Raw genomic sequence first — 27,393 nt, 5'->3', positions numbered from 1 at the left:
CATGCGCACAACGATTACCTATGTGCGCACACACTAATGCTTATTTTGTTTAGACCATGAAGAATCGTTTCAATTCTGAGTTTTTAAATATACAATATAGTCTTTTTTGTCAAAGTAATAACTGTAAACAAAATGCAAACTGAGAAAATATAAATACTAGTTCAATCAAAGGGACATTTGAGGGGGCGGTGGGTGGGGGGGTTGGGTCGGGATAGATATCAGTCTTTGCTGTACAAACTCAGTCTCACATGAAGAAGTCCTGTGTGTTGGCCTGCTTCCCGTGGCCCGTGGCGGACGGATCCCCCCGGCCCCCCGCCGGCCCGCCGCCGCTGTAGGTCCGGCTGGCCAGCTTCTCGTACTTCTCCTTGTAAAGGTCCCGCTCCTTGGCGAGACGCGCCACGTCCTGCTTCAGCTGCTCCACCTGCGACTGCAGCGTGCACTTCTCACTCTCCAGCATGTGCCGCTGCTGCACACGCTTGTAGCGACAGGACTGCGCGTAGCCACGGTTCTTTAGCGTGCGCCGCTTCTGCTTGAGGCGGATCACCTCCTCCTTGCTGAAGCCGCGCAGCTGCCGGTTGAGCTCCCGCACCGTCATGCTGACCAGCTGGTCGTCCGAGAAGCGGTCCTCCAGGCGGGCGTGGTGGCCGTGGTGGTGGTGGTGGTGGCCCTGGTGGTGGTGGGCCGCCGAGGCCGCGGACAGGTCCTCGCCCACGTACTGCTGCCCGCGGAAGCCCTCGTAGGCCTGGTGATGGTGATGGTGGTGGTGGGCGTTGCCGATGAGGGCCTCCACGGCGTCCTCGGGGGTGAGGTTGAGCGCCTCGGGGTTGATGTGGTGCTGATAGCTGGGGATCCAGTACAGGTCCTCGAGCTGCGGCTTCCCCGCCGCGTTCTGATTGTTGTTGCCGCCGCTGTTGTTGTTGCCCACACCGTTGGACATGTTCTGGCCGGGCTGGCCGCCGGGGCTGGGCGCGCAGAAGCTCGGCGAGGAAGGCACGGAGGAGCAGGGCGTGCTGATGGGGGTGGAGGAGAGGGAGCCGGGCGGGAGACGGTGACAGTAGCGGTCGGCCTCCGGTGGCTCCTTCTTCACCTCGAACTTCATCAGGTCGAAGTCGTTGACATACTCGATGGCCAAGGGGCTGTTGGGCAGCTCGGCGCTCATGGCGAGGTCGGTGGCCATGTCAGTCCATGCGACGACTCCCGCTCTCACAGCAGCCAAACCGACGGCGGGCAGTCCTCGGATTCAGATTGCAAAGGGGAACGATCGACTGTACGGTGTATATATAGACACGCGCACACACCCGGTGCGCTCAGCTGCGGGACTGGTGGTGGGAGGGCGGGAGGAGAAAACTTGTGTTAGGGCTGCTAGTCCTTAAAACAACTTCTATATATAGCGGCGTGAATTTACGTATGCATGTAAATGAACTTGTACACCTGCCAGTTTGCCTCCGTGCGCTCCTCTTGTTGACAACTTCTCCCAGGTCAAATGCACGCTTTAATACCACGGGCGGCCGGGCCGGCTGTAACTGGAGCCTGGTGAATTTGGAGCCACCAACCTGTCTTGTCCTCGCTTCACCTCTGCGTCGATTCGCCTCCAGTGATTTACTGTGCGCCTGGAGGTTGGTTGGTCAAAGGGAGATGAAAGATTCGCTGGCTTGCCTCTTCGCCCTCCCTCTTGTCGTCAGTGTTATTTTCCAGTGTCTCACTGTTTACAAGTCGCTCATATACAGTCCCAGGGAGCAGGCTGAAGTTACTGCAGCGCCAAGATCTGACTGCACGGCACCGGGGATTTAAAAACTTTCAACGCGACGAGCTCAACACAAGGGTGTCAGGAAATCACTGCACTGTTTACAGGCAACGCGTGCATGCGTAAAGATGTGCCAAAGTCCCCGATTTGAAGCGTTGAATCCGAAATGGAATGGCATACAGTGCTCTGTTTTAAAAGTTCATATACATAAGGATGCAGATAAGTAAAATATACGTCCTTCCGCGGAGGGACCGGAGAGAATGGTCCCGTGTCCAGATCTGTGCGTAAGCAGCGGTGTCTACTCACGGGTCCGGTCGCGATGATCCGATCCCCCCTCCTCACTCACCGGGGGCGCGTTGTTGACTTTGCGTGTGTGCAGTGTATATGCTAACGTTTATATGGAGAGGTGATAAATTCCACTTAATAGTTTGTCTGCATGGGGGCCAGAGAGAAAACGTTGACTTTAAAGCTTTGCTGCGCGGCCACGCAGTGTCACTGAGGCGCTGGGAAAGGCAATGTGCACTTTATAAAGACGGCGTTTCTCACGACCCTCCCACCCAGAGGTGCGACGGGCCAATGGGGAGGAGATGGCAAGCGGCGCATTTGCATGCTGTCCAACACCGTGCAAATCCTGGGTGTTAATTTAACCCATGTGAGAGTATACAAATTGAACAGAGTGAACCCTTTACGGAGTTACATTAAAATCATTAGCGTTCGTTTAACTCCAAGAGCGTACAAATGGAACAGAAGGTCTTAGGTTCCAAGTTCAACACTCTTGGAGTTAAAGGAACACTGAGGGTTTGTCAGCAGAGCAGGGGGCTGCTTGCCTGCAGCACGGGGGACCAGAACAGAACAGAACAGAACAGGTGCATATCCACCCTCTAGTGACTGACTACGTGCAATTGCAGGGACGGAGGAGGCAGCGTGCATCATTGCATGCATGCAGGCTGGAACGCGCTGCAGAGAAACATGATCACGACTGGGTACTTTCTCTGAGAAAATGTTTACTTGGAATAGAGGAAACTTCTACGCCGCCGTTTCGAAAACACGACATGCAACTGCTTGGAAAAAACTGCATGAGCCTCGGTCTGAACTCGCTTCGTCTGTATTGCATTTTATAGGCCAATTGATAGCTAATTAAAATACTCCAGTTATGTCACAAAAGCAAGCAACATCGTATTTCAGGCTACACCGCTTGTAGGCAATACATCATAAAAAATATAGTCTAGGCCTACAATGGACTAATTTTAGCAGCTATACAGCCCCAAACTAATCGATTTCCCTCTGCTTTTAACGTCAAGTACATTTGGTTATATCAAAGGGCTTTTCCTAATCGGTAAGTGAATTAGCTTTTATTGGTTTATAGTACAGGAAATCTATGGAAAATACAGGATCAACCTCTATCTAATTGCAAAAAAAACGAACTCAGCTGATTTTGCATCTTCAATATATCCTGAATAACAGAAAAAAAGTTGCCTGGAATTGTCTGAGGGGAAAGTGTTGAAAATGGCCTGTACAGTATGGCCACCATTGACATCCTATTATAAGGCAATATTTTCTAAATTTCCTTATGCTTTAAGTAGCATGTGACATATCAAACTAGGGGGTTTTCATGATGCTGAATCCATTCCAAGCATTAGTTTTGTATAAAAACACTCTGGCCATAGCAACTTGCCAAAATGTGATGATGTCAGCACATTTGCCTTATATAATAGGATGTCAATGGTGGCCATACTGTACAGGCCATTTTCAACACTTTCCCCTCAGACAATTCCAGGCAACTTTTTTTCTGTTATACAGGATATATTGAAGATGCAAAATCAGTTGAGTTTTTTTTTGTTGCAATTAGTTAGAGGTCAAATTACATTATTACTGGACTATTAAGAATGTGCTGCTTTTAGATAGATGGAGTTTAAGGCGGACTGACACCCGGACTGACAAGGCAAGGGCCTTTTCCAAATCCATCAGTGATTGATTGATTCGGGGCCACGCACCCCACTGCCAAAAATCAATCCGAATTTCCGTGGGTTAATTATGATTGGCTAGGATTTTCATTTCCAATTAACCACAAATTGTATCCAAACTCATCTCCGCAGATCGACATATAATTAAGCCCCGCGCACCGTGCGCCCCCTTCGTGGAAGCAAGTACGTCTTGGTCTGGAGGCATACGAGGTAAAGTGACCCAGAGCGGAAAAGGCTGAGCAGGACATCACAGATAAGTGTCTTGGGAGGACGTGCTTTTGTACACAAAGTAAAATCCTCAGTGTTCATTTGACTCCAAGAAGTGTGCAAATGGAACCATATGGGCACTTACACTGGTCCATTTGGTTCAATTTGTACAGTCTTGTAGTAAAATTTTACAGTGCAGAGATTCTGCTGCTGCTGACCTGCGCTGCCCTCCCCCCGCCCCCCCCAAGACGCACGAGACCCAAGTGTGCCATCAACCTTACAAATTATATCTGTGATATATATCGGCGAAATGGGGCCCATCTTCATGAAAAGCAGGTGGCAGTAAGTTTAACTTGGTCAGACACGGACAGCAAACCGCTGTGCTTATAACTTCCTGTCCGAGCTGTCAGTGAAATACGCGCCCTCCCTGGCTCAAATGTGCTGGCGAGGATGAAAAGGCGGCTAGGAGATGAGCAGCAGGATGGAAATCATATCAAGGTATTTGAAGTTTAGGTGCCTGCTAAGTCATTAACAGAGGTTTTTTATCAAATAAGCAGGAGCTAAAAGCCAAGCTAAGCAGTCTGCATTCAAATGCCACATAAGAAGATCTGCTGTGGTCCTTTCATTGTCAGTGAGAGGGGAGTGTCTCTGTGGCCGAGGGCTTGAGACATAAATTTTTGAAGTCAGGGTTTTCATTGTGCCTTTGCATATTGGGAGCTCGCTGCTGGTGCACTTCTACCGATTTAAGCAAAATGGACATCAGCAAATGAGAGGGGGGGTAGACGGTGGGCTTTGAGCCGGGGGCCCCCACGCCGTGGCCCCCCAGTCCAAACCAAAGCCCTCCTCTGCTTCCAGGTGGTGTCTCAAAGGTTATCTGCGACCTGGTGGTTTTGTAACTGCCGTATAAGTCACTACTGTAATACTGCTATGGAGGAATCAGCTTTAATTGTAAGGGGATATACGACAGGCCCACAGGCGCGCGTACGTACGCACGCACACGCGCCTTAAAGTTAACAGCCAGGCTTACTCTAACAATTAGGAATTTGACCACATGCTGTTGAGGTTGTTTGTTGAAAAAGCAGCATGGATGTGGACTACAAGGAGGTGCATGTTAGTTCGTTGGGGAGGTTTGGGGATATTTAATCCTACTCCCTGAGAAGATCTCTACTGATGAAATAGAGATGTGCTTATAATTAGTTTGGTTTTCTTGTATTTAATAGGGGCAGAATAATGAAGACACAAACACACACACGCACGCAGTGAGTGTAGAATCACAGTGGACCTTCCTTTTTTTTGTCTCACCGTGTCTCTGTGAACAGATGATTTCTCTCCATGTCTTCTCCACTCCGTCTTGTGCGCTTTTACAAAAAATTGAAATATTGATCTTAATTAGAGTTTGCCGAGCTCAGCAGCTCGCGTTGAGCGTTTTAGACAAGAGGCAGCAGACATCTGTCTAAGGCACTTACGTCTTCAGCACAGGGGAGAGGGGGAGGGTGGGGGGGCGAGGGTGAGGAAGAGGGGAAAAGTGAGGGGAAAAGAGAAGAGAAGAGTGATGGCTCCCTGTCTTCTACCTTTTCTGAGAAACATGTCGAGCCCTCCATCTCTCTCGCTGCTGTCAATAGACGTGCAGGACAGAATAGAGTGGAATAGGCGCGCGCGCGCACGCACACACACACACACACACACACACACACACACACACACACACACACACACACACACACACACACACACACACACACACACACACACACACACACACACACACACACACACACACACACACACACACACACACACACACACACACACACACACACACAAATTTCTAGAGATCCTAATATATTTTTCTACATTCTGTTGCCTTCGATGCCCACAGTCCTCCCCACCCCCACACGGCCGTCTCTTTCATCTGCTGGGGGTCCTTATCTTGTTAACACGGTGGCAGGTCGGTCGGTGTGTATGTGAGCCTGCCATGTATTAATGTGTCTTGTTGCCATGAGCGCCGCAGGAGAAACAAGCTCCCCAAGGCCACGCGTTGCTCATTTGTCACCGTGACGACGCCTCGGTTAAATTGCATATTAATGGTCCAAATATCAGGGTCCCACACTCGCACACATGCATACTGAAAGACGCACACATTGACACACGTGGTATTAATCGTTTTATTATCGGGGACTACACACTCCGACTGCGGGCAGGTAATGGATGAATTAAATGTCCCAGCATCCTCTCTGTGCCACTCTCCACTGCCACACATACACACTAATTACATGAATCACACAAGGAGGCAGAGAAGAGGGAGGGAGGTACAAACGCACATGCATGGAGGGAGACGAATCGAGCCTCAAAAGAGAGAGAAGCAGAGAAGAGCGAAAGAGGAATGCAGATAATGAGTGAACTATGCTGTCATCTAAATAGCTTTCAAGGGACAAGAGTGACAGTCCTTCCCTGTTGCTCTTGTCTGTGTGCACACGCTCACACCCAGCTGGGTGGTGACGGTGAGGTCATCGCACGCTCATGTGTCCCCCATCTCGGACCAGAACCAAAGGGGAACTGCTGGTCCTGTCACCACCTTGCAGACCTACAGTCCTGCTCCCATGGGGAGTCTCAGAAACATGCACAGATGCACAGTGATACCACCGTGCCCAAAACAGAACCACACATACTTCCTATAAACACGTTGGCACTATACGGTACCCGTCAGCCCCTTGTTCAGAGGAGCCCAATATACAAACACACACACACAAAATATAAACACTGACAACTCTCGTATAAAGTCAACATTTTATTGGCAGTGTTAAAAACATTCACAAAAAACATGTATCGATTAAAAGTGTGAACTGAAAACAGAGTGCATTATGTGAAAGAGATTTACGATTCTTATCTTCAGACCCTGAGTTTTACCATTTTGAGGGAGGGCGACAGAGTAACTCCAAAGTAAAGCGTCTCCGGAACCTCAAGCCTTACAGCTTCCGTTCTACGTTGTAGAACTAAAGCCTTGGCTTGATCTGCAATTTTCTCTCTGAAATGACACACACACACACACACACACACACACACACACACACACACACACACACACACACACACACACACACACACACACACACACACACACACACACACACACACACACACACACACACACACACACACACACACACACACACACACACACACACACACACACACACACACACACACACACACACACAGAGATTAGAGTGAAAGAGAAGAATATGGTGACATAAATAAAGTTACAAAGAAATGGTGTGACGGCTACCAGGGTTATGTTGTGACAGTGAAAATGTGTCGGTGGTGTGCGCTGCGCCCTTGTGTGCGATGAATATTCACTGGTGTGTGACTCTGATCTACGTCGAAAAAGCGTTTAAACGTAGATCCCTGTCCCGTTCAAAACGCTGAGTGATAAGTGAACAGGACAACGGGGAGGGCTGGATGGAGGCGTGTGTGTGTGTGTGTGTGTGTGTGTGTGTATGCATGTGTATATACAGTAGGTGTGAGAGTTCATCCTCTGGCAGTGATACATGGCATCTGGGACTAATTTATGCAAAGTGAAGAGGAGCTTGTTTGGCTGTCTTCCACCCTTAATGAGGCAGCGGGAGTGTGGAGTGCTTTAAGACTGAACCCAGCTATCATTAGCAATAGTGAAGTCCACCTGGACAAAGAGAGCCGCGGAAGATATTGTTTCTGTGTATGTGTGTGCATGCATGCATATTGAGCTCATAAGTGTTGAGCATTCATGATTTTCGGTGTGCAACACAGACATGCAAGTATAAATCTGTGTGCGTGTGTGTGTGTGTGTGTGTGTGCGCACATTGAGTACAGTAGCTGGTGTGCACCCTGGCATTACCACTGGACCAAAGCACTAGAATAGCGCTTCCTCAATGGCCAGGCTCTGTTGGCTGTTGCTGGGCATTGAGGCTTAGACTAGGTTTCCGGAAGTGAGTCCCCCGGCTCTATAAAAAGCTAATACGCTCATAGACTAATGTCCAGCCTAGCTTGCAATGGGCAGCACACAAGAAACCGTTGCACTTGTGTAACACAGCACATCACAGTAGAGCACAGGTACTGTCCACATGCACTGATAGTCGCATACACATGCATGCATGTGTACGGACTCAGGTGACAGGAGTGCATGCACACTGCTGTCTCCTACTGTAGCTCAATGGAGGCATGAGGAATTTTGGGCTTAGGTCAATGGGAGTGTATAGCTTCGGAGGGAACCAGCTACTAGATGGTTCGATTAGTCTTTCGCCCCTATACCCAGGTCGGACGATCGATTCTTCCTAAAACAAAACAAAAAACAAGGTACACCCCCCAAAGAAGCAATGACTAAACAGCACAACAAAGTAAAACATCAACGACATAACCGAACAAATTAAATACATATTTTGAACTCAGCAGCTTGGCATTTTTGGAGGAAAACTCCTTGGTGAACACACAAGAGGCAACATCTCCCTCTCTACTAAGTGTTTCCCAAACCTTCGTGTTCAAGTTCCAAAAGAGAACTTCAAACTTGGTGTGAGTGTAATGTTTATTCTTTTGTCTTTTTTACATTTTGTTAATTATTTTGAAAAATATATACCGGTATATGTTAAATAAAATTGTAGGAAATGAAAAAAAAGAAAGAAAGGGAAAAGAAACAAAACTCTACTGTATTTGCATCGATTACATCACCAGTCAAAATGACACAACTGACACAACTGTTGGCCAGTCATCATCATAACAGCAAATTGCAAATTGATTCCTTTTTGACTGTTAATTGCCAGCTGAACGTCTCGTTTAAGAACAAGTCAATATCACCGGTTACGGACAAAAGACGGTTGAGGAGCAGGAAGGAATAAGGGGGAAAACATTTAGGGAAATTTGAGAGTTAAAATGAGAACATTGCTAAGTTACGTGCAGTATAACGGTGAGGAAGATTAAAGTTGAGGTGTAAAAATGGACTGGATTTCATGCCACAGGACTGGGGTATGTGTGTGTGTGCGTGTGTCCATTAGGCAGGGGCAGGTGGGCTGTCAGGGCTGGGTGGAGAAGGGGGTGAGAGGAAGGCAGACTGCCCCTTCTAATCCTCTATCTGTCATGTCTGTCAACAGAGAGCTCAGCTGTGCCTCCTCGTTCCCCCAAAACATAAACGTTATTACCACCGTCCCTTAAGAATAATTAGGTTGCTTGTTAAAACACTGTCACAAAGTACACGGCCGGCCGTTTCCAATAATCGCTATCAGTCGATAAATCAGGACTGTATGCAGCACAGGTTTAAAAAGCAGGGTTTCCCTTCCTAAAAATATGTTGTGGACAGTCGGCAATTTGATACAGCAAAACGTTTCATGCCTTACTGTACCACAGATATACGTCATACAGTAAGTACTCCTATTGCCTTGTGAACCTTTACAGTATTGGCCTTGGTTTTCACACCTTACTTATTCCAGGGAACAACACACAAATCTAGAGATGGTAATTTTAACCACTGATCAAACTCTGGCCACTTACAGTAGATGTATGTTCCACTACACAGCAAAATCCAGAGTGTTGGAGTGATTATTTTGTTAAATTAACAATCTTTACTGTTGTATGTGTTGTATGTGTAGTAGGAGTTTAACTGTAATCAAACTATTCAATTTAATTGATTATTAAATAATAATAAATTAAGATTTTAGGATAAAATCCCAAGGGATTTAGGATCCCTAAAACAAGTCAATCTAAAAGCTCACAACGCCTCGCAATGCAATGACGCATTACGAGCTTGTAAATATCTTATTTGCGTTATGCAAATTAATTCCTCGTACTGATGCCACAGCTGTTTTAGCCTACTGGCTCACCTGCCAATGAGGAGTCCCCACCTGAAGGACGTAGCGCCTCCTTCCTACTCCTCCCGTTCAACACTCCACCGTGCGGGCAGGTGCCGCCCCAGCCCAACCGCCTTCCCTCCTCCGAACACAGCAAATTGTGTTTGTGTAGACCCCCGGGAAGCCGGATGCACGGATTCAAACCCCTAGACTCCGCGTGGTGGCGAAGGACTTTACCCCTGCACCACCTGAACGCCTCTGACATTTGCCATTTTCCCGATTATTTTATGATACCGTTGTACACCTCCCTGCACCTCTAGCTGACTGGATTCATACAGCATTAATGGTGGGCAGGAAAATCATTGGGAATGGAAGTCTGAGGATTTGCCTCCAACACATGTATGGTTCACTCAGCTTGGTATTGTGGCTGCTTTGGAGAAGTTATCTTTTAAGATGAATAATCAGTTAGATAAATATGATTCGAAGTGGAACGTGTTCCTCAGTCATGTTGCAGGTCCTTGATGTGATCCATGGTCAGGCAATGCCCCTTTGATTGTTTACTGTATTAGTATACATATGATACGGTTGATGATGCTGCGTGTTTGGTCGTGTAAACTAATTTAAACTTTTAATTTTATTTATTTGTATTTTTATTTGTTTATCTCGTCTATCCTTGTTTTATATTATGTCTCTGTGTTCACATACATAATGTCCATGCATACGTATTCTGTTGTTGTTGCTTGTGTTTGTTTTTTCTGTAAAAAATCCAAATAAAGTACTGATCATAAAAAAATAAAAATAAATCCAATTAGACAAAAAAATCTATAGATAGAATAATTGGTAAGGAACCTTGCAGGGCTACTATATATTGTAGGGACAGGATGGCCTATAAGCGTGTTCACCTTTAATGTGCGGGGTCCCGTCCGGTGGCATGTCCGGCACCTCGGCCTCCTCTGGGGAGCTGCAGAGGGAGATGAAAGACGGCAGCTTCAGAAGACCAGACGCAGGCGTCTTCAGGGAGTCCCCAGGCGTCTTCAGGGAGTCCCTGAAGACTGGTTCTGGCAGCGGCATGTTGACAGACAGACGTGGCCTGGGAGAAGGACGAACACAGCAGGAGGTGACCAACACATTCATACAGTATAACACTCAGCTGTGTGATGAGGTCTTCTGACGCTACAAACATAACCAACTTTCCAAACAACACAACACCCAGCCCAAACAACCTCCTCAACCCTTACAGTAATAAGACTACGCAGTGACTGGGGTCCCTCAGGATACATGGTCTTCTCCAGCTTGTACATCTGCTATTTTAACAAATGTTTGCCCCAAAATAAGGACGCTAGAAAAATGTTAGTTAGGCAGGAAAAACATTTGAATATTGTTTTGAAAACCTTTGCTTATAAAACATCCCCAGAATAAGAACACCAGGTTTAAAGTTTGGTAGGATGATGTGGACAGACCTCTTGGCATGCTCTTTGGGCCGGGGTCTCTTGGCCGGGGTGCTGCTGGTGGCTGAGGGTCCAGGTGTGCTGGCACTGCGCTTGGCTCTCTGGCGGTGCTGCAGCTTGCATCGGGTGCCCTGGGGACAGGAGCCCTTTTTGGAGAAGTCTGGACACACTAGGGTGTGTTTCTTCTTACACTGGGGGAAGAGACAAAAATAAATACTAATCTAACTATAAATGCACCAAGTCTCTGTGTGTACGTCTGTAATTCACGTAACTCGAGAACCGTTAGCCCCACTGACTTCAAATTCGACACACGCGTTCCACACCACCACAGGGAGTGCAGTGCCCGGTGTCAAGTCGGTCGGAGTCACGGATGTCCAGAACCGCCCCAAAAAGGCCTCTGCCCGGGCTCTGGACCGGGCCCCTGCCCAGGGTCCATAATGGAGCTGTCCTGTTCTGACCTCACAACACTCCATATTTGGGCATGCCTGACACAGAACTCCATATATAGGAATAAAGGGACACAGAGAGACACATACAGAAATCTGACATCATTCTGACGTCGGGCATAAAAGGGACACAGACATAATATCTGGGTGGGGCATGCATTTCAACTTGCATCATTCCAAGTAGGCCAGTGCCCAACAGGCCCCGCCGTAGGCGAAGCGCTCGTTACTACATCAGTCCGGGCAGCGCACCCCCTGTGCCTCCGCACCCCCTGTGCCTCCGCACCCCCTGTGGCTCCGCCTCCCAGTTCTTCCTCTCCCTTTTTCCATACGGTTGTCATGTTTTCTTTTTACTTTATACCTGATGTAAACAAGTCTTAGTGCTTTTTCTGGTTTTATCCTCGTAGCAGTTTTTGTACTGACCCATTTACGTAATGTCAATCAAGCTTGTTTGTTAAATGTAGGCTATATAATTGTACAATCCTATACGGTAGGCTATATTAATGTCTAGTTATGAATGCCTGTAGTTATGTACATAGCCTATACTTTATCAGTGGGATTTAGCCAAATTGATAGTTTAAGCATAATAACAATATCATTTGAAAATGTAGGCTGGCTTTTTCCCAATTGCGGTCCTTTTCATAATTCATTGTTTTAGGCAAAGCGATGCAGGCTTAATTATTATATTATTTTCATTCCATACCAAAGCTGTGTCGCGTGCGCGCACGTGTGTGAGAGTACGTGTGTACGTGTGTGTGATTCTGATCTGTCATCTCTGCGTGCGTTGACACTACACACGCAGAAGAACTGAGAGGCGGAGGCGCGGGGGGGTGCGCTGCCCGGAGTGATCTAGTAACGACTGCTTCGCTCGCCATAGAGGCCCCACGAGCTATACTTAGTCGTTCAAAAAACAAGAATTGATTAACATCAACTAGCTACCCAGCTGCGTTATTATATCTGCAGAATTGTGCTATTAAAAATGTAAATATCTGTGTCTATCAGTATTTGGGTGTGTTGGGCTGGCTGCAATGCAATACTATCCCATTGGCTGAGAGGTCGGCTAGAGGCAAAAAATGTCTGGTTGCCAAGAGACGAGGCAGCCAATCAGGAAGATAGGTGACTACGGCAGCCAATGAAGTTGCCACTACCACGATTGTAGACCAGCCTGCTTCGCAGCTGGTAAAAAATAAACTTAAATAGTCGCTCACATTGTAGGTCTGCCATTTACGGTGTGACACACCCAAGTATAAATCACGACTTAAAGAGGTAAATATAATGTGTGACTTTATCATCCCCACCCACGTTTCTCAAGGTATAAAAAGGATTGCAGCACCTAGTCCCAGTCAGGCGCATGCTTGGCTCAGGGAGGGCGACGCCAATGCCATGCACAGTCCATGGCATTTTGGCTATAACATCATATCCCCTGTTTGTAAAACAGTGTCCATAGACGGTTAAGAACAAATTTCAAAACTATATAAAGTCAGGCATGCCTTTTCATGTTTGAAAGAAGAAATTGAAAGAATTTGAAAGAAGTGAATTAATTTGGCGCAAGTGAAACTGATTGACACAAACAGCAAACTAGACAAATAGCCAATGTCCTTTTCTAAATGTATTTATTTATTTTATACTGATGAATCCAAACTACGGTTAAACTTTTCTTTTCTTCTTTTACTTATCTATAAAGAGCACACTTGTAGAAAGCGAGGCAGGAGTTTATAGAGCAACAAAAATCTAATCTTGATGGATTAGCTTCCAGTCGCCAACAGAAATATGAGAACAAGAGTAATATTACTTTACTTATGACTATATTAATACCAGTACAGTATGGCTTCTAAGGCCACATAGGTGTAGACAACCCCATCCGTTCAGTGATGTTAATAGCCAACAATGTCCTTAAACGTGAAACGGGTGATTTGGGTAAGTGGGTCATTGCTAGTCTAATTTTTGAGGAGCATTGTGCATGAGTGTGTGAGCATTCAGATGCCTGTGTATGACGGTGTAATAGGGGCGTAAATTGGTAGCTTCATTCTCCACGAGATCCGATCCCTCCCACCTGTCAGAAGGGCTAATTATACGCACTATGGGGTGCAGGGTGCGATGCGTGTGTGTGTACAAGTTTGTGTGTGTGTGTGTGTGCGCGTGTGCGTGTATGTATAGAGCGGGTGAGGAGCGTGGGACTGGGGGTGGGCAGGAGCAGGTTGATCCAGAAATAGTGTGTGGATTGGGGAAACGTGTGTGTGTTGTGTGTGTGTGTGCGCGCGCGTGCGTCCGTGCATGTGGGATCTAGAGATCGTGTTTCTGGGAACAGCATGGACTATTGGTCAACCTGTGTTGCAGGCCAACCTGTCACAGCCTTGACTGTGGCAACAGTCCCATCTCCTACACACCTTGTCTGTATTCCCACTCCATCCGCTGCCATCAGAGCCATCTCTCATTCCCTCACACCCATGTTCCTGGAACCCTGGAGGCCAGGGCAGTCCCGGGATCAGTTCGCACGTCAAATGTCTCTCAGGATCACGTTATCGTACTGCCATTTTTAAGTCGGCCACAAAAAGATGAAACCCACAGTGTGACATGATTAAACCACCGCTGTGAATGATGTATATTGCGTTATATTTGGTGAGTGACGTTAGGGCACTGAACTGCCTTGACCCCGTCTGTCACCGGACAACCCACCAAGACAAGAAAAGATAATTAATCCCAGAGGGGATATGTAGTCGTTGTAGCAGCCGACGTGTAGATGCAAGCAGTAAACAGAAACTAAGAAACAAAACAAAGATAGTGGGCTAAAAGATGTACAATGTTTTTTAAATGTCTTTTAAATAAAATTACACCATCTCAGTGATGTAAATAGGGTGCGTTTTGCGTCCCAAAACGCACTTTATAGTTATGGGACGCAATAAACCATCAGCCTCTGCATCCTGTGGACGCAACTTTATCCTGGCTGCACTGAAGACTATGGCACTCTCTCGGTCAGACACTGTTCTACGTGGAAGTCTAGCACTCTTTCGGTCACACACTGTTCTACGTGGAAGTCTAGCACTCTTTCGGTCACACACAGGCTGCAACATCGGGTCTCATGACATCACAACCCAATGCGCGACCCGTGAAGTCGGGGGGAAAAATAATAAAAGAGAGAAAAGAAAAAGACGGAGTGACAAATCGTTAGCAACAAGCTATGCTAACAGACTGGTGGTGGTGGTGGTGTTGGCTATTAGCTTGTTGCTGCTGCTGATTCAACGCACTGATTGAACTTCACTTGACGTGAACGAATCCTGACACCAGCGCTGCAAAAACAGACAGATCTACAAGCTCTCAACGCGCTGCAAACGGCGCTGCAGAGATGGGCGCATCTGCGGGTTCTCAACGCGTTTGTTTTTGCAGCGCTGGTGTCAGGGTTCGTTCACGTTGATCTACAAGCTCTCAACACGTTGTAAACGGTGCTGCAGAGACAGGCGCATCTGCAGGTTCTTGTGAATCTGTCTTTTTTGCAGCTGCCATTCTTCCCTGTAGACAGGGACTCAAGTGACTTCTAAGTTCCACTTTTCCAAATAAATTATTTTACATCCACAATGGCAAACCTATTTGCATTTTGGCTAAGTACAATAATTGCAACTGCAACTTTTGGTTGGTATATTAAGCTATGTTAAATCCACTGTTGCCCACTATTAGTATTTCTTACTGAGTTGTGCTTGCTAATACTACTAGCCTACATAAAAAGATATACTGTATAGGCCTATTTGATATTTTTATATATATATCTTTTTATAAAAAATGTTTTATTATTATTATTGAGTGGTGCAACCACTCCCTTACGGAGCTATGTGTGTGTCTGGGTATGAGCACAAAAATAGCATGGTTGTTTTTCACCATCTCTGCGCAACCTAACGCACACACAAACACACGCGCACGTATTAACTGTATATATATGATGCTTTCGGGGGGTGCCAATACATTACAGTGACAGTACAGTAGAGGGTACAGTAGAGGGACCGCCACACGGTAACTGTCATTTCTCAACCGTTTCGGACGCGGCACGGCACGCCGGAACCGGCCCGGCCCCCTGGGCGCATTCCTGGGGGTCTGGAACTCCCCCCCCCCCCCCCCCCCCCCGCGAACCCCCTCACGGAGTTGCACCACTCACTTCACACAGGTGTGATTTTTTTTGGGACTCATAAGAATTTTTTGGGACTCATTTGAATGACCACCTGTGCATCCCGGGACCCATTACATTGAAAACCTATTTACATCACTGCCATCTCAAATGCATTGTGGCATGATACAGCAAGTGCACAAAGCACGCATTTGATACCTTATAAAGATGGTATTAACTGCCTAAAATTACTTTCCTGAATTTGGCAGTAGCGTGCTGCTCACACATAAATGTATAGTTTATAATACATAGTATTCTACAATACTAGTGCAGTTAGTGGCCGTTGTCAGAGTAGTTAGAGGCCAGTCTATGATGTCAGTACTATGACAGATGCACAAACATGCACGTCACACATAGCTTGGCCAATCTGCGCAGCCGATTGATGTGAAACACAAGCGCAGCCGCACACGCACACACGCGCGTGTGTGAAGAAAAGTACATAACGAGCTACCTCCCTGCAGTGCCATACATCCTCATTTTCATAAAAGGTCTCCAGACAGACAGACAGCGAGAAGTTTGAGTGAGAGAGAGAGAGAGAGAGAGAGAGAGAGAGAGGAGAGAGAGAGAGAGAGAGAGAACAGGGGGGGGACGGGGGGGGGTAGCAAGAGAGTCAGTGGAAATGGGGAGGGAAAAAAAGAGAGAATAAAAGAGTGGACAGGACGTCTTTATTCCACACCAAGTTAACAATTTTCCACTTGATTTAAGGAATGCTGGGACGTCTCAGGGGCCTATTAGAAAGCTCTCTGCTGGGCCCAAACCAGGACGAGTCAGCACATTTACCATCGGAGAGAAAGAGAGATGGAGAGGGAGACGGAGGGAGGGGGGGTGGCATACAGACTAGCGAGAGATAATATAAAGAGATAAAACAGAGTGAGAGAGAAGAGATGGCAGAGAGACATTCAGTTACATTAACATTTTATGGGCCAACTTAGCATGGCGGATGATGGAGGAACACGTCTATGCTCCTACACCGCCAAATAATTACTATAGCACCTGACGGCATGGAGTTCAAAGGTCCAAGTCACACCTGACCACACTGTACGATGCTCAGTCTTGGACCCGTTTTGCACACTCTCAAGAGTTAAATGAACACTCAGGATTGCTGTGAGGTTTACTCCAGTGCCCAGTACCCTCTCCCCCCCCCCCCCAGACAGGACTATCAGAATACCGACAAGAAAAACTTAACAAAGAAAACAAAAAGATAAGAGACAGAGGGAAATAATGAAATAAAAACATACAAGAATAGACAAAAGAAAAGACGGGGAAAAAAAGTATATCAGTCAATATAACACAAAGAAATCACAGGGACAAATTGGCAAGTTATAACAAGGAAGAGACACAGCAGGAGCCAGTTCACTGGAGAATGACTGTGAGACAAAGCCAGGTTGGAAGGGGGGAGTTGGGGGAGACGGGGGAGGAGGAGGAGAGGGGAGGAAGATGGAGACGACGAGCCAGGCTTTAACCCCTGAGCTGCTGGATTGTCTGCCTGCCTGGCCCAGAGTGCCATCCTCAGCACTTTTCACATCTATAATTACTGCCTGCTATCCATCACGGAGCAGCCAGACCCTCGCAGCACAGTGCACACATACACACACACAAATATGAGCATGTGCACTTGCATGCACAATAGATGTGCACATGTACAACACACACACACACACACACACACACACACACACACACACACACACACACACACACACACACACACACACACACACACACACACACACACACACACACACACACACACACACACACACACACACACACACACACACACACACACACAAATCACATACCTAAGCACTTCAGCTAATAGAATAAATATTAATATCCCTTTTGTTTTATATATCCTCATTTCCCCGTGCAATATTTAAATGAGCTCTGACAGTGTGAAAAATCATCTGTTTCACCCCCTCTGCCTCAAAAAAACAACAAGCGGAAGGAGAGGTAGAGAGACAAAGGGAGAGTAGGGTACTGTATATATACTGGGGAACGCTCTCAGAAAAAGGGGTTAATATACTTGGCTGCTTGCCATATCATACACAGAAAATAACAGATCTAAGATCTACAAGCTTCACAATGCGTTGCAACGCGACACGATGCGAGCTTGTCAAGATGCTCATTTCGGTGCGCAGACAGACACCAGCATGAAACCAAGTATAAATCGATGGGATGCATTGTGAGGGGCTCGATTTATGCTTCGTTGCACGACTGTGCCGACTGCCGAAAAAATCGATTGATTTTCATGGATTTAAAAAAAATGTATGAATTCAAATCAAACCAATCAATCAATTCAATTGATTTGGGCGAGCGTCACTGCTGTGTGACATAAATTAGGTTTAAGGGAGGAGTCAAGTGAGTATGTTTGAAGTGGATGTGGGGACAGTCAGAGGCATGTCTAAGGCCATGTGGAGCCGGGGGCTCCGTTACCCATCAGGTCCTCAAAGTGTCACTCAGTCACTACAGTAATGCCACTATGAACCACAGGCCCCTGCAGCTGTCCCTCCCTGTGCGTACATACATGCATGCATGCATGCAGCATGTGTGTGTGTGTGTGTGTGTGTGTGTGTGTGTGTGTGTGTGTGTGTGTTCAGTGTTTGTGGCTCTGCTCGTTCAACATCAGCAGAACGAACTATGAACATTACGGTGCGTTTTGCATGTTCTGCTGGCCCCCGAACACAGCTCCCTTCTGCAGCGGTGAACACACAGCAAACGCAGATCATTACAATCGAGAGATGTTGTCACATTACACTCACAAATTAAACACAGCAAGTAGAGCCAGATTTATTTTAGCCTTGGCTCCAACGTAGTGGTATAATGTGTAACCTGTAATCCATATGCATGCGTGTGTGAGTGTGAGTGTGCACCAACTGTAATTCCAATTGCTTACAGTACATCTGTGAAATGCGGAATCGAGTTAAAGAATTTGAAGAGGTAATTAGGGTATATTAAATGCATATCATTGTATTAGTTGCATAAAATCACAACACACGGCTAACCCAAATACAAGCAGGTACTCTGCATGGGTTGAAATCACACCACACGGCTAACCCAAATACAAGCAGGTACTCTGCATGGGTTTAAAATCACACCACACGGCTAACCCAAATACAAGCAGGTACTCTGCATGGGTTTAAAATCACACCACACGGCTAACCCAAATACAAGCAGGTACTCTGCATGGGTTTCTGACTAGTTACAGTGAAAGTAGACGAGACTGGTGGATTTCTATCGTCGTCTAATGACAGTCCTGACAAGTGTTAGTATTGGACCATCAACCTGTCAATCAAATAACGGTTGACATTCCCACCGTTATCAGGTAAAAAAAGTAGATTATTGAGCCTGCAGCAGACAACAACCAAACAACAACGGTTTCTTCGGCTTTGGAAGGGCTTAACGAAACAGAGAAAGTGCGGAGAGGACAAAAGTGTTGTAGTGTATTCTGCAACGCTGTGGCTCGCTCAGCCACTTGAGCCACTGAAGGGGTGTACTGTACAGCAGTGGAACCAGTGATTTTAACACCTGGATCTCTCTCTGACATGCTGCAGCAAATTTGTCACAGTACGGAGTTTCTGCCATTTCCTGTGACAGGATGGAGGCCTGGAGGTTGGCTCGGCTGGTGAAACCAGTGCCTCCTAACATCCCCAGCCTAAAGCTGCAGGCTTTAGCGGCAGGGCCCAAAGATTGGTGAAATCGGTCGGTCAGTCAATCTGTCCACCTCTTCATGTTACGTAGCTTCTCCCTCCTTTCTTTCTATGCTTTCTTTGTGTTCACAGTCAACACAAATTCCAATTGCACACACAGTACTGCATCCTAAAATCAAGGGCACAGATTGCCATGAAACTTCATGCTCTCAGGAAGGACTCTACTGTGAACTCTACAATTTCGGTGACTCCAAAAATTATCAAAATTGCTTATGCATCAGCCCTCTGTGCCACACACGGCTACCAAGCAATAGAGGTAGATAGTAGGCAGTTAACACGCATTGTGCACGGCTCGTTAAGCATGACGTGTGTTGAAGGGAGGGTTTCTATAACAACAGAGAACAACAGACCGTGGCAGGCTATAGTGTCAAATGTAACTATGTGGGTTTATTACCTCCATCATAGCGAATATGTTCACCAGAGGAGATGCGTGTTCGTGCCGACGCCCGACTGGAATCAGCATTGTCATTAGCATTTTATACTTGCATGGAGTATATATATATCGCTTGGCCGGTGTTATCATTGATCAGGTTTCAGTACACAGCATTGGCCTGGGTTATTGCTTGGGAGAAACAGGCTCTCTCTCCCCTCTCTCTGTGATGAGGTCCTCCCGCCTCTCTCTCGTCGATCAAGCTTTGATTTCGACGTCACACATAACAGAAAACGTTCAATGGCGATTTGAGCTGATGTTAACCGCTGCCTAACAATGCCGATTTGTCCCGACGTCAGATATGTCCTGTCCAGATATGGTCATACAGTATTTGCTGATCGGCGTGTGTTCAGTCCATATACAGTATGGGAATATCTGTGTTTCCACCACAAACACGCCCACCACAACTACAACTTTATATAGAAGGTATGTGCATGACATCATCATCATAATGTCTGGCCTTGACAGCCAATACATCCACAAAGAAGGAGATTGAATTAAATTATGTTAAAGTCACTTTGCCATTCACTTTATGCATGTGCATACCCTCTATTGATAGACTTTAGATAATAATCAGTGTGATGCTGATGATGGCTGGAATGTTTGTTTTGTGCGATTGCTCTGTGGTCTGCTTTTGTAGCACCCAACAAGAGCTGATTATCTTAATGACAATAAGTTCCAGTTGTGTAGCCCACCCACAATGGCCACATTTACAATTTGCTTCATCAGTTCTAGAATTGTGTCTGTTAAAGGGGGCCCAAAACAGTATGGTTTTGAGAAACGTGTGGCTTTGTGTGTGCTCCTGTGACGTCATGTGGCATAGAAGTCTATGGACTTTTTACGGAACTCCGTATTCCGTAACTTATTGGGCCAAGTAAATGCCAAAATAATAAATTACTATGATGAATAAAAAATAAATTACTATGATGAATAAAAAATAAATTACTATGATGTCATGTAGTTGATAATGGGTGCAGCAGATCAAATCATCAAAGGCACCGCTCACTTCACACAAGTGTGACTTCTCTCGTCTCAGCTTTCTTTTAGCCTAGGAAGTTAATACCGATGATAAAAGTAATGCTTGCTTGGCAATCATCTTCATAAGAACATTAATAAAGTCTGAGAACACATGACAAAAGGTTGAAACAAATTACAGCAAACTAATCATTAATGAGTACCACAGACGAATAACAGTCTAAGTCCACACTATTGATCCATAATATATAAATGATAGATAAGGGTTCAGGACACCGAGGCCTTTTCGTGGAGGGGTCAGTCTGAAATTTGGACTTAGTCTGTTTTTCGTCTGTACTCATTTAGTGACCCCATGACTAACAGCAGCAGACAGACACCAACTAAGAGCGATGGACCAAGTTGCCATGATACATGGGAGACTTGTGGGCCTTGATACAAGAAATAACTTGTTTAGTTCACACCTCTCCAAAGTTGGTGTGGCCTGTTTCTTTGGCGTGGTCCCGTGCCTCTTTCTGCCCCACCAGGCCCGTCTGGCACACCAGGCAGCGCAGCGCAAAACGGTTGACGTCCGTGAACTGCCGCTTGCTCTGTGCCTTATCCGCGAGCTCCAGGGCCAGGGCCAAGATCACGTCGTCCACGGTGGAGAAGATCGTCTGGGGCGGGACATCCGAACCGAGGATCTCTTTCTGCAGCGGGTCATAATGGATGCCATCGTAGATGAGAAGCACGCGCTTGAGGTAGCCGGCGTTCTCGCCGAAGCGGTCCACGCGCACCGTCTGCGTGTCGACCACACAGATCTCACAGCGGTAGTACTTGGACAGGATGGACACCTCGATGGCACCGCCCCACGTGTCGTCACGTTGTATCCAGGAGCAGTACTCGGCGTTGGTCTTCCCGAGCACCGCCTCAGAGTACGCTGCCAGGTCACTGGAGACGATCCGGGCGATGAGGCCTCGCATCCCGGGGGCGCATGCCGGGTCATAGACGCCGCCCTCGGCCACGTAGTTGATACTGGTGAAGAGGCAAGAGTTGTCAGCGGGAACCACGCGGCGTGTCAGTACTGGGACAGCTTCTAGCTGCGGGGCCTTGGTCAAAGTAGAACTGTCCCGAGGCTTTGGTTTGTTATCGTCTTCCTCAACGATGAGTGTGTCTCCAGATTTGATGGGATAATCCTTGAGGTGGGCGTCTCCGTTTCGGAGGTCAAGGCTGGATGGCGGGTAACCGACCATGATTTTCTGCACATTACAGGGGATGCCAGTGAGTTCCTCCACCTTACTCTTCAGTTCCTGAACACGGGACTGGTGGGTCAGGCCCTGCATTATCTGAGTCCCGTTTTTGGTCTTACAGCGAAGCCGCAACATTCCGTTAACAGCAGCAACAAATAACCGCACTCTGTTCCAATGATATGATGAATGGGGACGACATGAACATTGTGCTAACTGCAGCCCCACAGCCTTATAAAATAAACATTCTCTGATCCAATGATATGACACTGACATCAAGCATGTCCAGTCCATATATGGCCAATCTGCGCTGACATCAGGCATGTCCAGTCTATACATATGCATATCTGTGCGACCGCAATTTTTAGTACTGAAGAAATTAAGAAAGCTTTTGTGAATGAGGCCAATTGTCTCTGCAACTACTTTTTTAAATCCAAAATGAGATAATAGACTCTTCACATACTAGAGCATGTCTGAAATAAATGTCAGAGCTGAAATCGACATGTAAATATGAAGTAAATGCTTAAACATGTAGCTCGGTGTAATGTTAGAGAAAGACCACAGAAGTGAACCTTTTAACTTCAAGTCTGTTTTCGCCGTTTTCTATAAGACATTACTCTATAAGCCAGCGGTGTCCAAAGTGCAGCCCGCGGGCCACATCCTGGGGCGAATTTTACTGGGGCGTATTATGAACGGCCCGCCCAACAGTACATTTTTACATTAACGTTTTTTAACCTGGGCATTTCCCAGAGTATAATTTGTCAGTGTTCCTTGTATTTCTTTCTTTCTTTTTTCATTCTCGTGAGGGGTGCTAGCCCCTCCTATATACAGGTTTAATGTTTGTCTTTAGTTCAATGTTTGTTTTGTAAACACCATTGACATTGGCTGGGTTTCCCAAACGCATATGGTGTAAGACTTGTAGTGCTGCACATGCTCAGATGCCCTCAAGGCCGCACACAGAAGCCTGTGAACATAGACATTCCGTGCATAGATGTGCCACGCAATGGTAAGCCTCAGGTCCACCATTCTGAAATTTAATTTAATAATATTTGGACTGCTGGACAGCTGACAGTAGGCTCTCTTTACTCTTAACACTAAAAAAAAAAGATATATACAAATACATACATATAATAAATACAATATATATATTTATTATATTTATGTATATGCATATATATATATATGCATATATATATATATATATATATTTCTTTTTTTAAGGAGTAAAGAGAGCCTACTGTCAGCTGTCCAGCAGTCCAAATATTATTCAATTAAATTTCAGAATGGTAGACCTGAGGCCTACCATACCAGGCCTCAGGCCTGAGGCTTACCATTGTGTGGCACATATATGCACGAAATGTCTATGTTCACAGGCTTCTGTGAGCAGCAACATCTATGCACGAAATGTCTATGTTCACATTATGCGTTTGGGAAACCCAGCCATTGAAGGGAAAATGTACGTCATAATGTGCCTCATTACGTCATATTGTCTCTTTATATATTGTTTAATGTTTGTGTTGGCACCGTTTGTTTTACATCACCATTACATCACCTAATCGACATGAGTTAGACTTTAATATATTAGCGTCCCTCACTTCAAACGGGTGTGATTTCTTTACCTTGCTTGCTTGGTTACATTTAGTAATGTGACATAAAGCTGAGAGCACACACAGACCATTGATATTAAATAATGATGATGATAGTTAAATAGAATCGTTTAAATCCGAAGCAAAATTATGTAGTTGGCCCTTGGGTGTTTTAATATTTTCTAATATGGCCCCCTGCTATAAGCCATATCTCCAAAACTGGAGGGGTCAAAACTGAACAACCAATGTCAATTTGAAGCGATGATTCCCTGCTTTCATATGACAACAAATAAAAAATAAAATAAATCCAATGACTTACTGTGTGTCAAGTTTGGTCACAATATAGGAATCAACAAGGAAATGTTTCTGAATTCATTCAGTGATGTCTTTCTGCTATCAGCGTCGACAGCATAATGACTTGCCTTGTTTCTTTTTCGTTTATCTGTTCCTGCCATTCTACTTTTTTTTTAACAAAATGTGTTTCAGAGATTGAAAAGCTGTTCCTCCCCATGGCTTAATTGCAGATAATTCACAGTGCATCTCCCTATGCAAATAAATGAAAGGGCATGCACAAAATCAACAGACATTTTCTAAAACAACTACGAATTATGCCTCAGTCACAGTGTGAGTGTGTGTTGTGTGTGTGTGTGTGTGTGTGTGTGTGTGTGTGTGTATTTTACCTTCTCTCCCTGAGGGCAGTAGCCCTTGATGAAATCCTGACACACGGCAGCATTTCGTGAGACGTACACATGACTGTACGGGCAGTTACTGTTGTTGCAGATTCCCTTCAGGAAATACGAGCACACTGGCATCTAGAGAAGGGCAGACAAACAGACAGACAGAGAGAAAAAGAAAGAGAGAGAAATAGTAAAAAAGCTAATATGAGAATGAAACAGAAGACTGGATGCAGGGGATATGAGAGGGTAGTGTTTTATTTTCTTTCTATGTACGTGTAAACACACGCATACTTTGGCTTCTCCAAACCACACAACAGCAGTCAATGGGGTAACAATGCACATGGCCTGTCTGCCAAACAATCTGTGCCACACAGAGAGGCATAATTGCAGTTGACAGCGCTTGGAAGTGAAAGTGAATGCGGGTCTGACGACGTGGGTGCAGGTGTGTCTGTCTGCGTGTCCAAGACAGAGATCTACTGTTTCGGATCGCGGGGTGAGCTCGGTGGAGGGCAACACTAAATATACCTCCATGGGGGTTCGGCAGGGAGCGACTGCCAATAAGGGTGGGCTGGGGAGGGGGGGGGGGGGGGGGGAACATGAGAGGGAGCCCATCTAGTCGGGCGCGGGGATCGCTTCTACCTAATTAACTGCTACAGAAATATTTATCCAGGCCGCAGCTTGTCCGGCTATCATGATGTGTTTATGTGCAGGGTGTGTGTATCCCCGCCAGGAGCAGGCTGGGAGGAGGAACAGGAGGGGTGGGGTGTGGAGTGGGGGCAGCAATGGAGACTTTGGTTTCAAGTTATTTGTGTGAGTGAGTGTGTGCGGTAGAGTGGGGGGCAGGGGGAGGCTCCCCTACCCATGCTAGTGCCTGGATCAAGTTCGGTGGTGGGAGGGTGCATAACCCTGAACTATCCCCTCCCCAACTCCCGTTCAGTTCTGTTAAGGGGGTCCACGTGAAAGGGGAGCAGGCTTTTAAGTGGCGCCCTGCGGGAGAGAGACTGCTGGGGAGTAAAGCAGAGCAGACAGAGAAGGGAAGGGAATGGGAGGGGGTGGGGGGGGGGGTGATAGGGACAGGTGGGGCCCTGAGAGAGATGGCATTGCAAACAGACAGCTGGGCTCTCAGCACTTAGAGACCACAGCATGACAACTGACACAGGTGCACAGCATTGTGTGTGTGTGTGTGCCTGTTCTGGGCACCTGTTTTGGCGTTGTCAAAGGGGGGAAAAAGTCTGCTTTCCTCGTTCCCCTAAATGTCTAAAAATTCCCCTATACAGACAAGGCTATTCCTCCTATCATAATGAATGCTCGTGTACATTCAAGACATTCACCCATGCATAAGAGCCCCCTCTGTGGAACACACCACACACACACACACACACACACACACACACACACACACACACACACACACACACACACACACACACACACACACACACACACACACACACACACACACACACACACACACACACACACACACACACACACACACACACACACACACACACACACACACACACACACACACACACACACACACACACACACACACACACACACACACACACACACACACACACACACACACACTAAATATGGCCAAAACAGGAATATAACACCACACTATGTTATTTTTAACGTATGAATTCGTTTTTAACCATTTGCTCCAGATGCAGGGTTGCTTGCTGCAGTATTGGAAGAGTAAAAGTGGGCTAAAATAACACGCTGAATAGGCAATCAGGCCAATATATAGGCGCTGTTTGGAGCAGGTTGCTGCTGCTGCCCACCTGGCCCTAATACGGCATTCAGCCACAGGTGTGAGGTAGACAGAGTGTTCTGTGTTTTGCCACTTGAAAACCAGGACAAGGCATGCTGCAAACACAACATTCCATCATTCAATACTTGAGCCACTCGCTCAATTACTCCCACCCACACGAACACACCCACACACAACCCCATCGGCCTCAACTTGCGCCCCAAAACCCCAAATCAGGTCATGCGTCCTGGACTCAACACGGGGACGAGGGCGCAGAAACAGGAGCTCTGCCAAGAATATGAATATGACTCTGTGATTGCTACACCACAGAGATGGATCATCATTCGCATGCATGTCTGACACTGGCCCCAAACAGGTTCTCACAAACGTCAGTGTCCACAGAAAGTGCTTTGGATATAAAAAAAGAATATATGAATTCCCAGAGCACTTTCAAAGCGGATGGAGTGCTTATTGTTGCAAGGTTCAATCGTCACATCCATCTGCATTATTCGTACAAATAGCCTAACCAAAATAGCCAACGGATATCATTAACGGTAAAGATGGATGCCAGAAACCGAATCCTTGCAATTGCTCTAGCGGCGGATCTCGTTGAAGACCCGGCTGTCAGGAGAAGGGCTAGGACTCTTTGGTCTTTTTAGTCCGGCCTATTCCTCAATTTTGATTGGTTGGTCGGAAAAGGTGACGTCTATGTGCAGCGCTCCTCTCCAAATTATGAACTATTTTCACCTTAAGGAACCCAGAGGACTCAGCCAAATAAACGCAAGAGTGCCAAATTGTGAGGCGTGGCACTGGGATGAGGAGTGCTCCTATTGCTTCTTTACCAAAGTTATATGCTTTCTTGTGGACACGGCAGCACCTAAAATAACACCACGTGCGCATGTTCCTGGCTTTACCTTTTCTTTGGCCACCTTATGGGAGAACGGACAGGTTCCGTCTGCCTGCTTGCAAGTCCCCCGTAGAAACCTGCAGAAAACAGACAAGAGGCCTCAGGGTTAAAGCTAGCCAATGAGAGCAGCAGTATTATTTGTACACTCGGGACCTTTACGGTGGACGAGTGCGAGAGCACGCCTGGAGTTACCTGGTGCACACAGCCACCTTGTCAGGGTCATGGGTGTAGGGACAGTCGGTGCCCCGGTTGCACTTGCCAAAGCGGTTGTAGTACATGCAGTACTGTTTCTCCTGTGGCTTCTTCTGATGAGCATGTCTGATGATGGCTAGGCTCCTCTGGACCGCACGG

The 27,393-nt window shown here is 46.5% G+C and overlaps 3 protein-coding genes across 3 annotated transcripts in view; all 3 read right to left on the bottom strand.

Moving 5' to 3' along the window:
* Window positions 1-215: 215 nt before the first annotated feature.
* mafaa (MAF bZIP transcription factor Aa) lies at window positions 216-2,219 on the bottom strand. Its single transcript, XM_079505837.1, has 2 exons — window positions 1,432-2,219; window positions 216-1,319 (listed from the first exon to the last, which is right to left on the bottom strand). The coding sequence occupies exon 2, from the start codon at window positions 1,175-1,177 to the stop codon at window positions 245-247; it is 933 nt and encodes a 310-aa protein (XP_079361963.1). The 5' UTR covers window positions 1,178-1,319; window positions 1,432-2,219; the 3' UTR covers window positions 216-244.
* A 4,471-nt stretch (window positions 2,220-6,690) lies between these two features.
* Window positions 6,691-27,393, bottom strand: part of zc3h3 (zinc finger CCCH-type containing 3) — a 69,447-nt gene continuing 48,744 nt past the window's right edge. The window contains exons 7-12 of the mRNA XM_079505875.1: window positions 27,235-27,393; window positions 27,050-27,119; window positions 24,377-24,508; window positions 11,189-11,367; window positions 10,631-10,818; window positions 6,691-6,940 (exon numbers count right to left, since the gene is read on the bottom strand). Coding sequence (XP_079362001.1) covers window positions 6,909-6,940; window positions 10,631-10,818; window positions 11,189-11,367; window positions 24,377-24,508; window positions 27,050-27,119; window positions 27,235-27,393 — 760 coding nt within the window. The 3' untranslated portion in view covers window positions 6,691-6,908. The remainder of the gene's footprint in view (window positions 6,941-10,630; window positions 10,819-11,188; window positions 11,368-24,376; window positions 24,509-27,049; window positions 27,120-27,234) is intronic.
* Window positions 21,343-22,248, bottom strand: LOC306926526 (ubiquitin thioesterase OTU1-like; the record flags this gene model as incomplete). The annotated part of the gene is made up of 1 exon (XM_079505876.1): window positions 21,343-22,248. The coding sequence occupies one exon, from the start codon at window positions 22,246-22,248 to the stop codon at window positions 21,343-21,345; it is 906 nt and encodes a 301-aa protein (XP_079362002.1).

This window comes from Electrona antarctica, assembly GCF_951216825.1.
Source record: "Electrona antarctica genome assembly, chromosome: 7".
Classification (NCBI taxonomy): Eukaryota; Metazoa; Chordata; class Actinopteri; order Myctophiformes; family Myctophidae; genus Electrona; species Electrona antarctica.
This window is presented reverse-complemented; position numbering and strand designations above follow the sequence as displayed.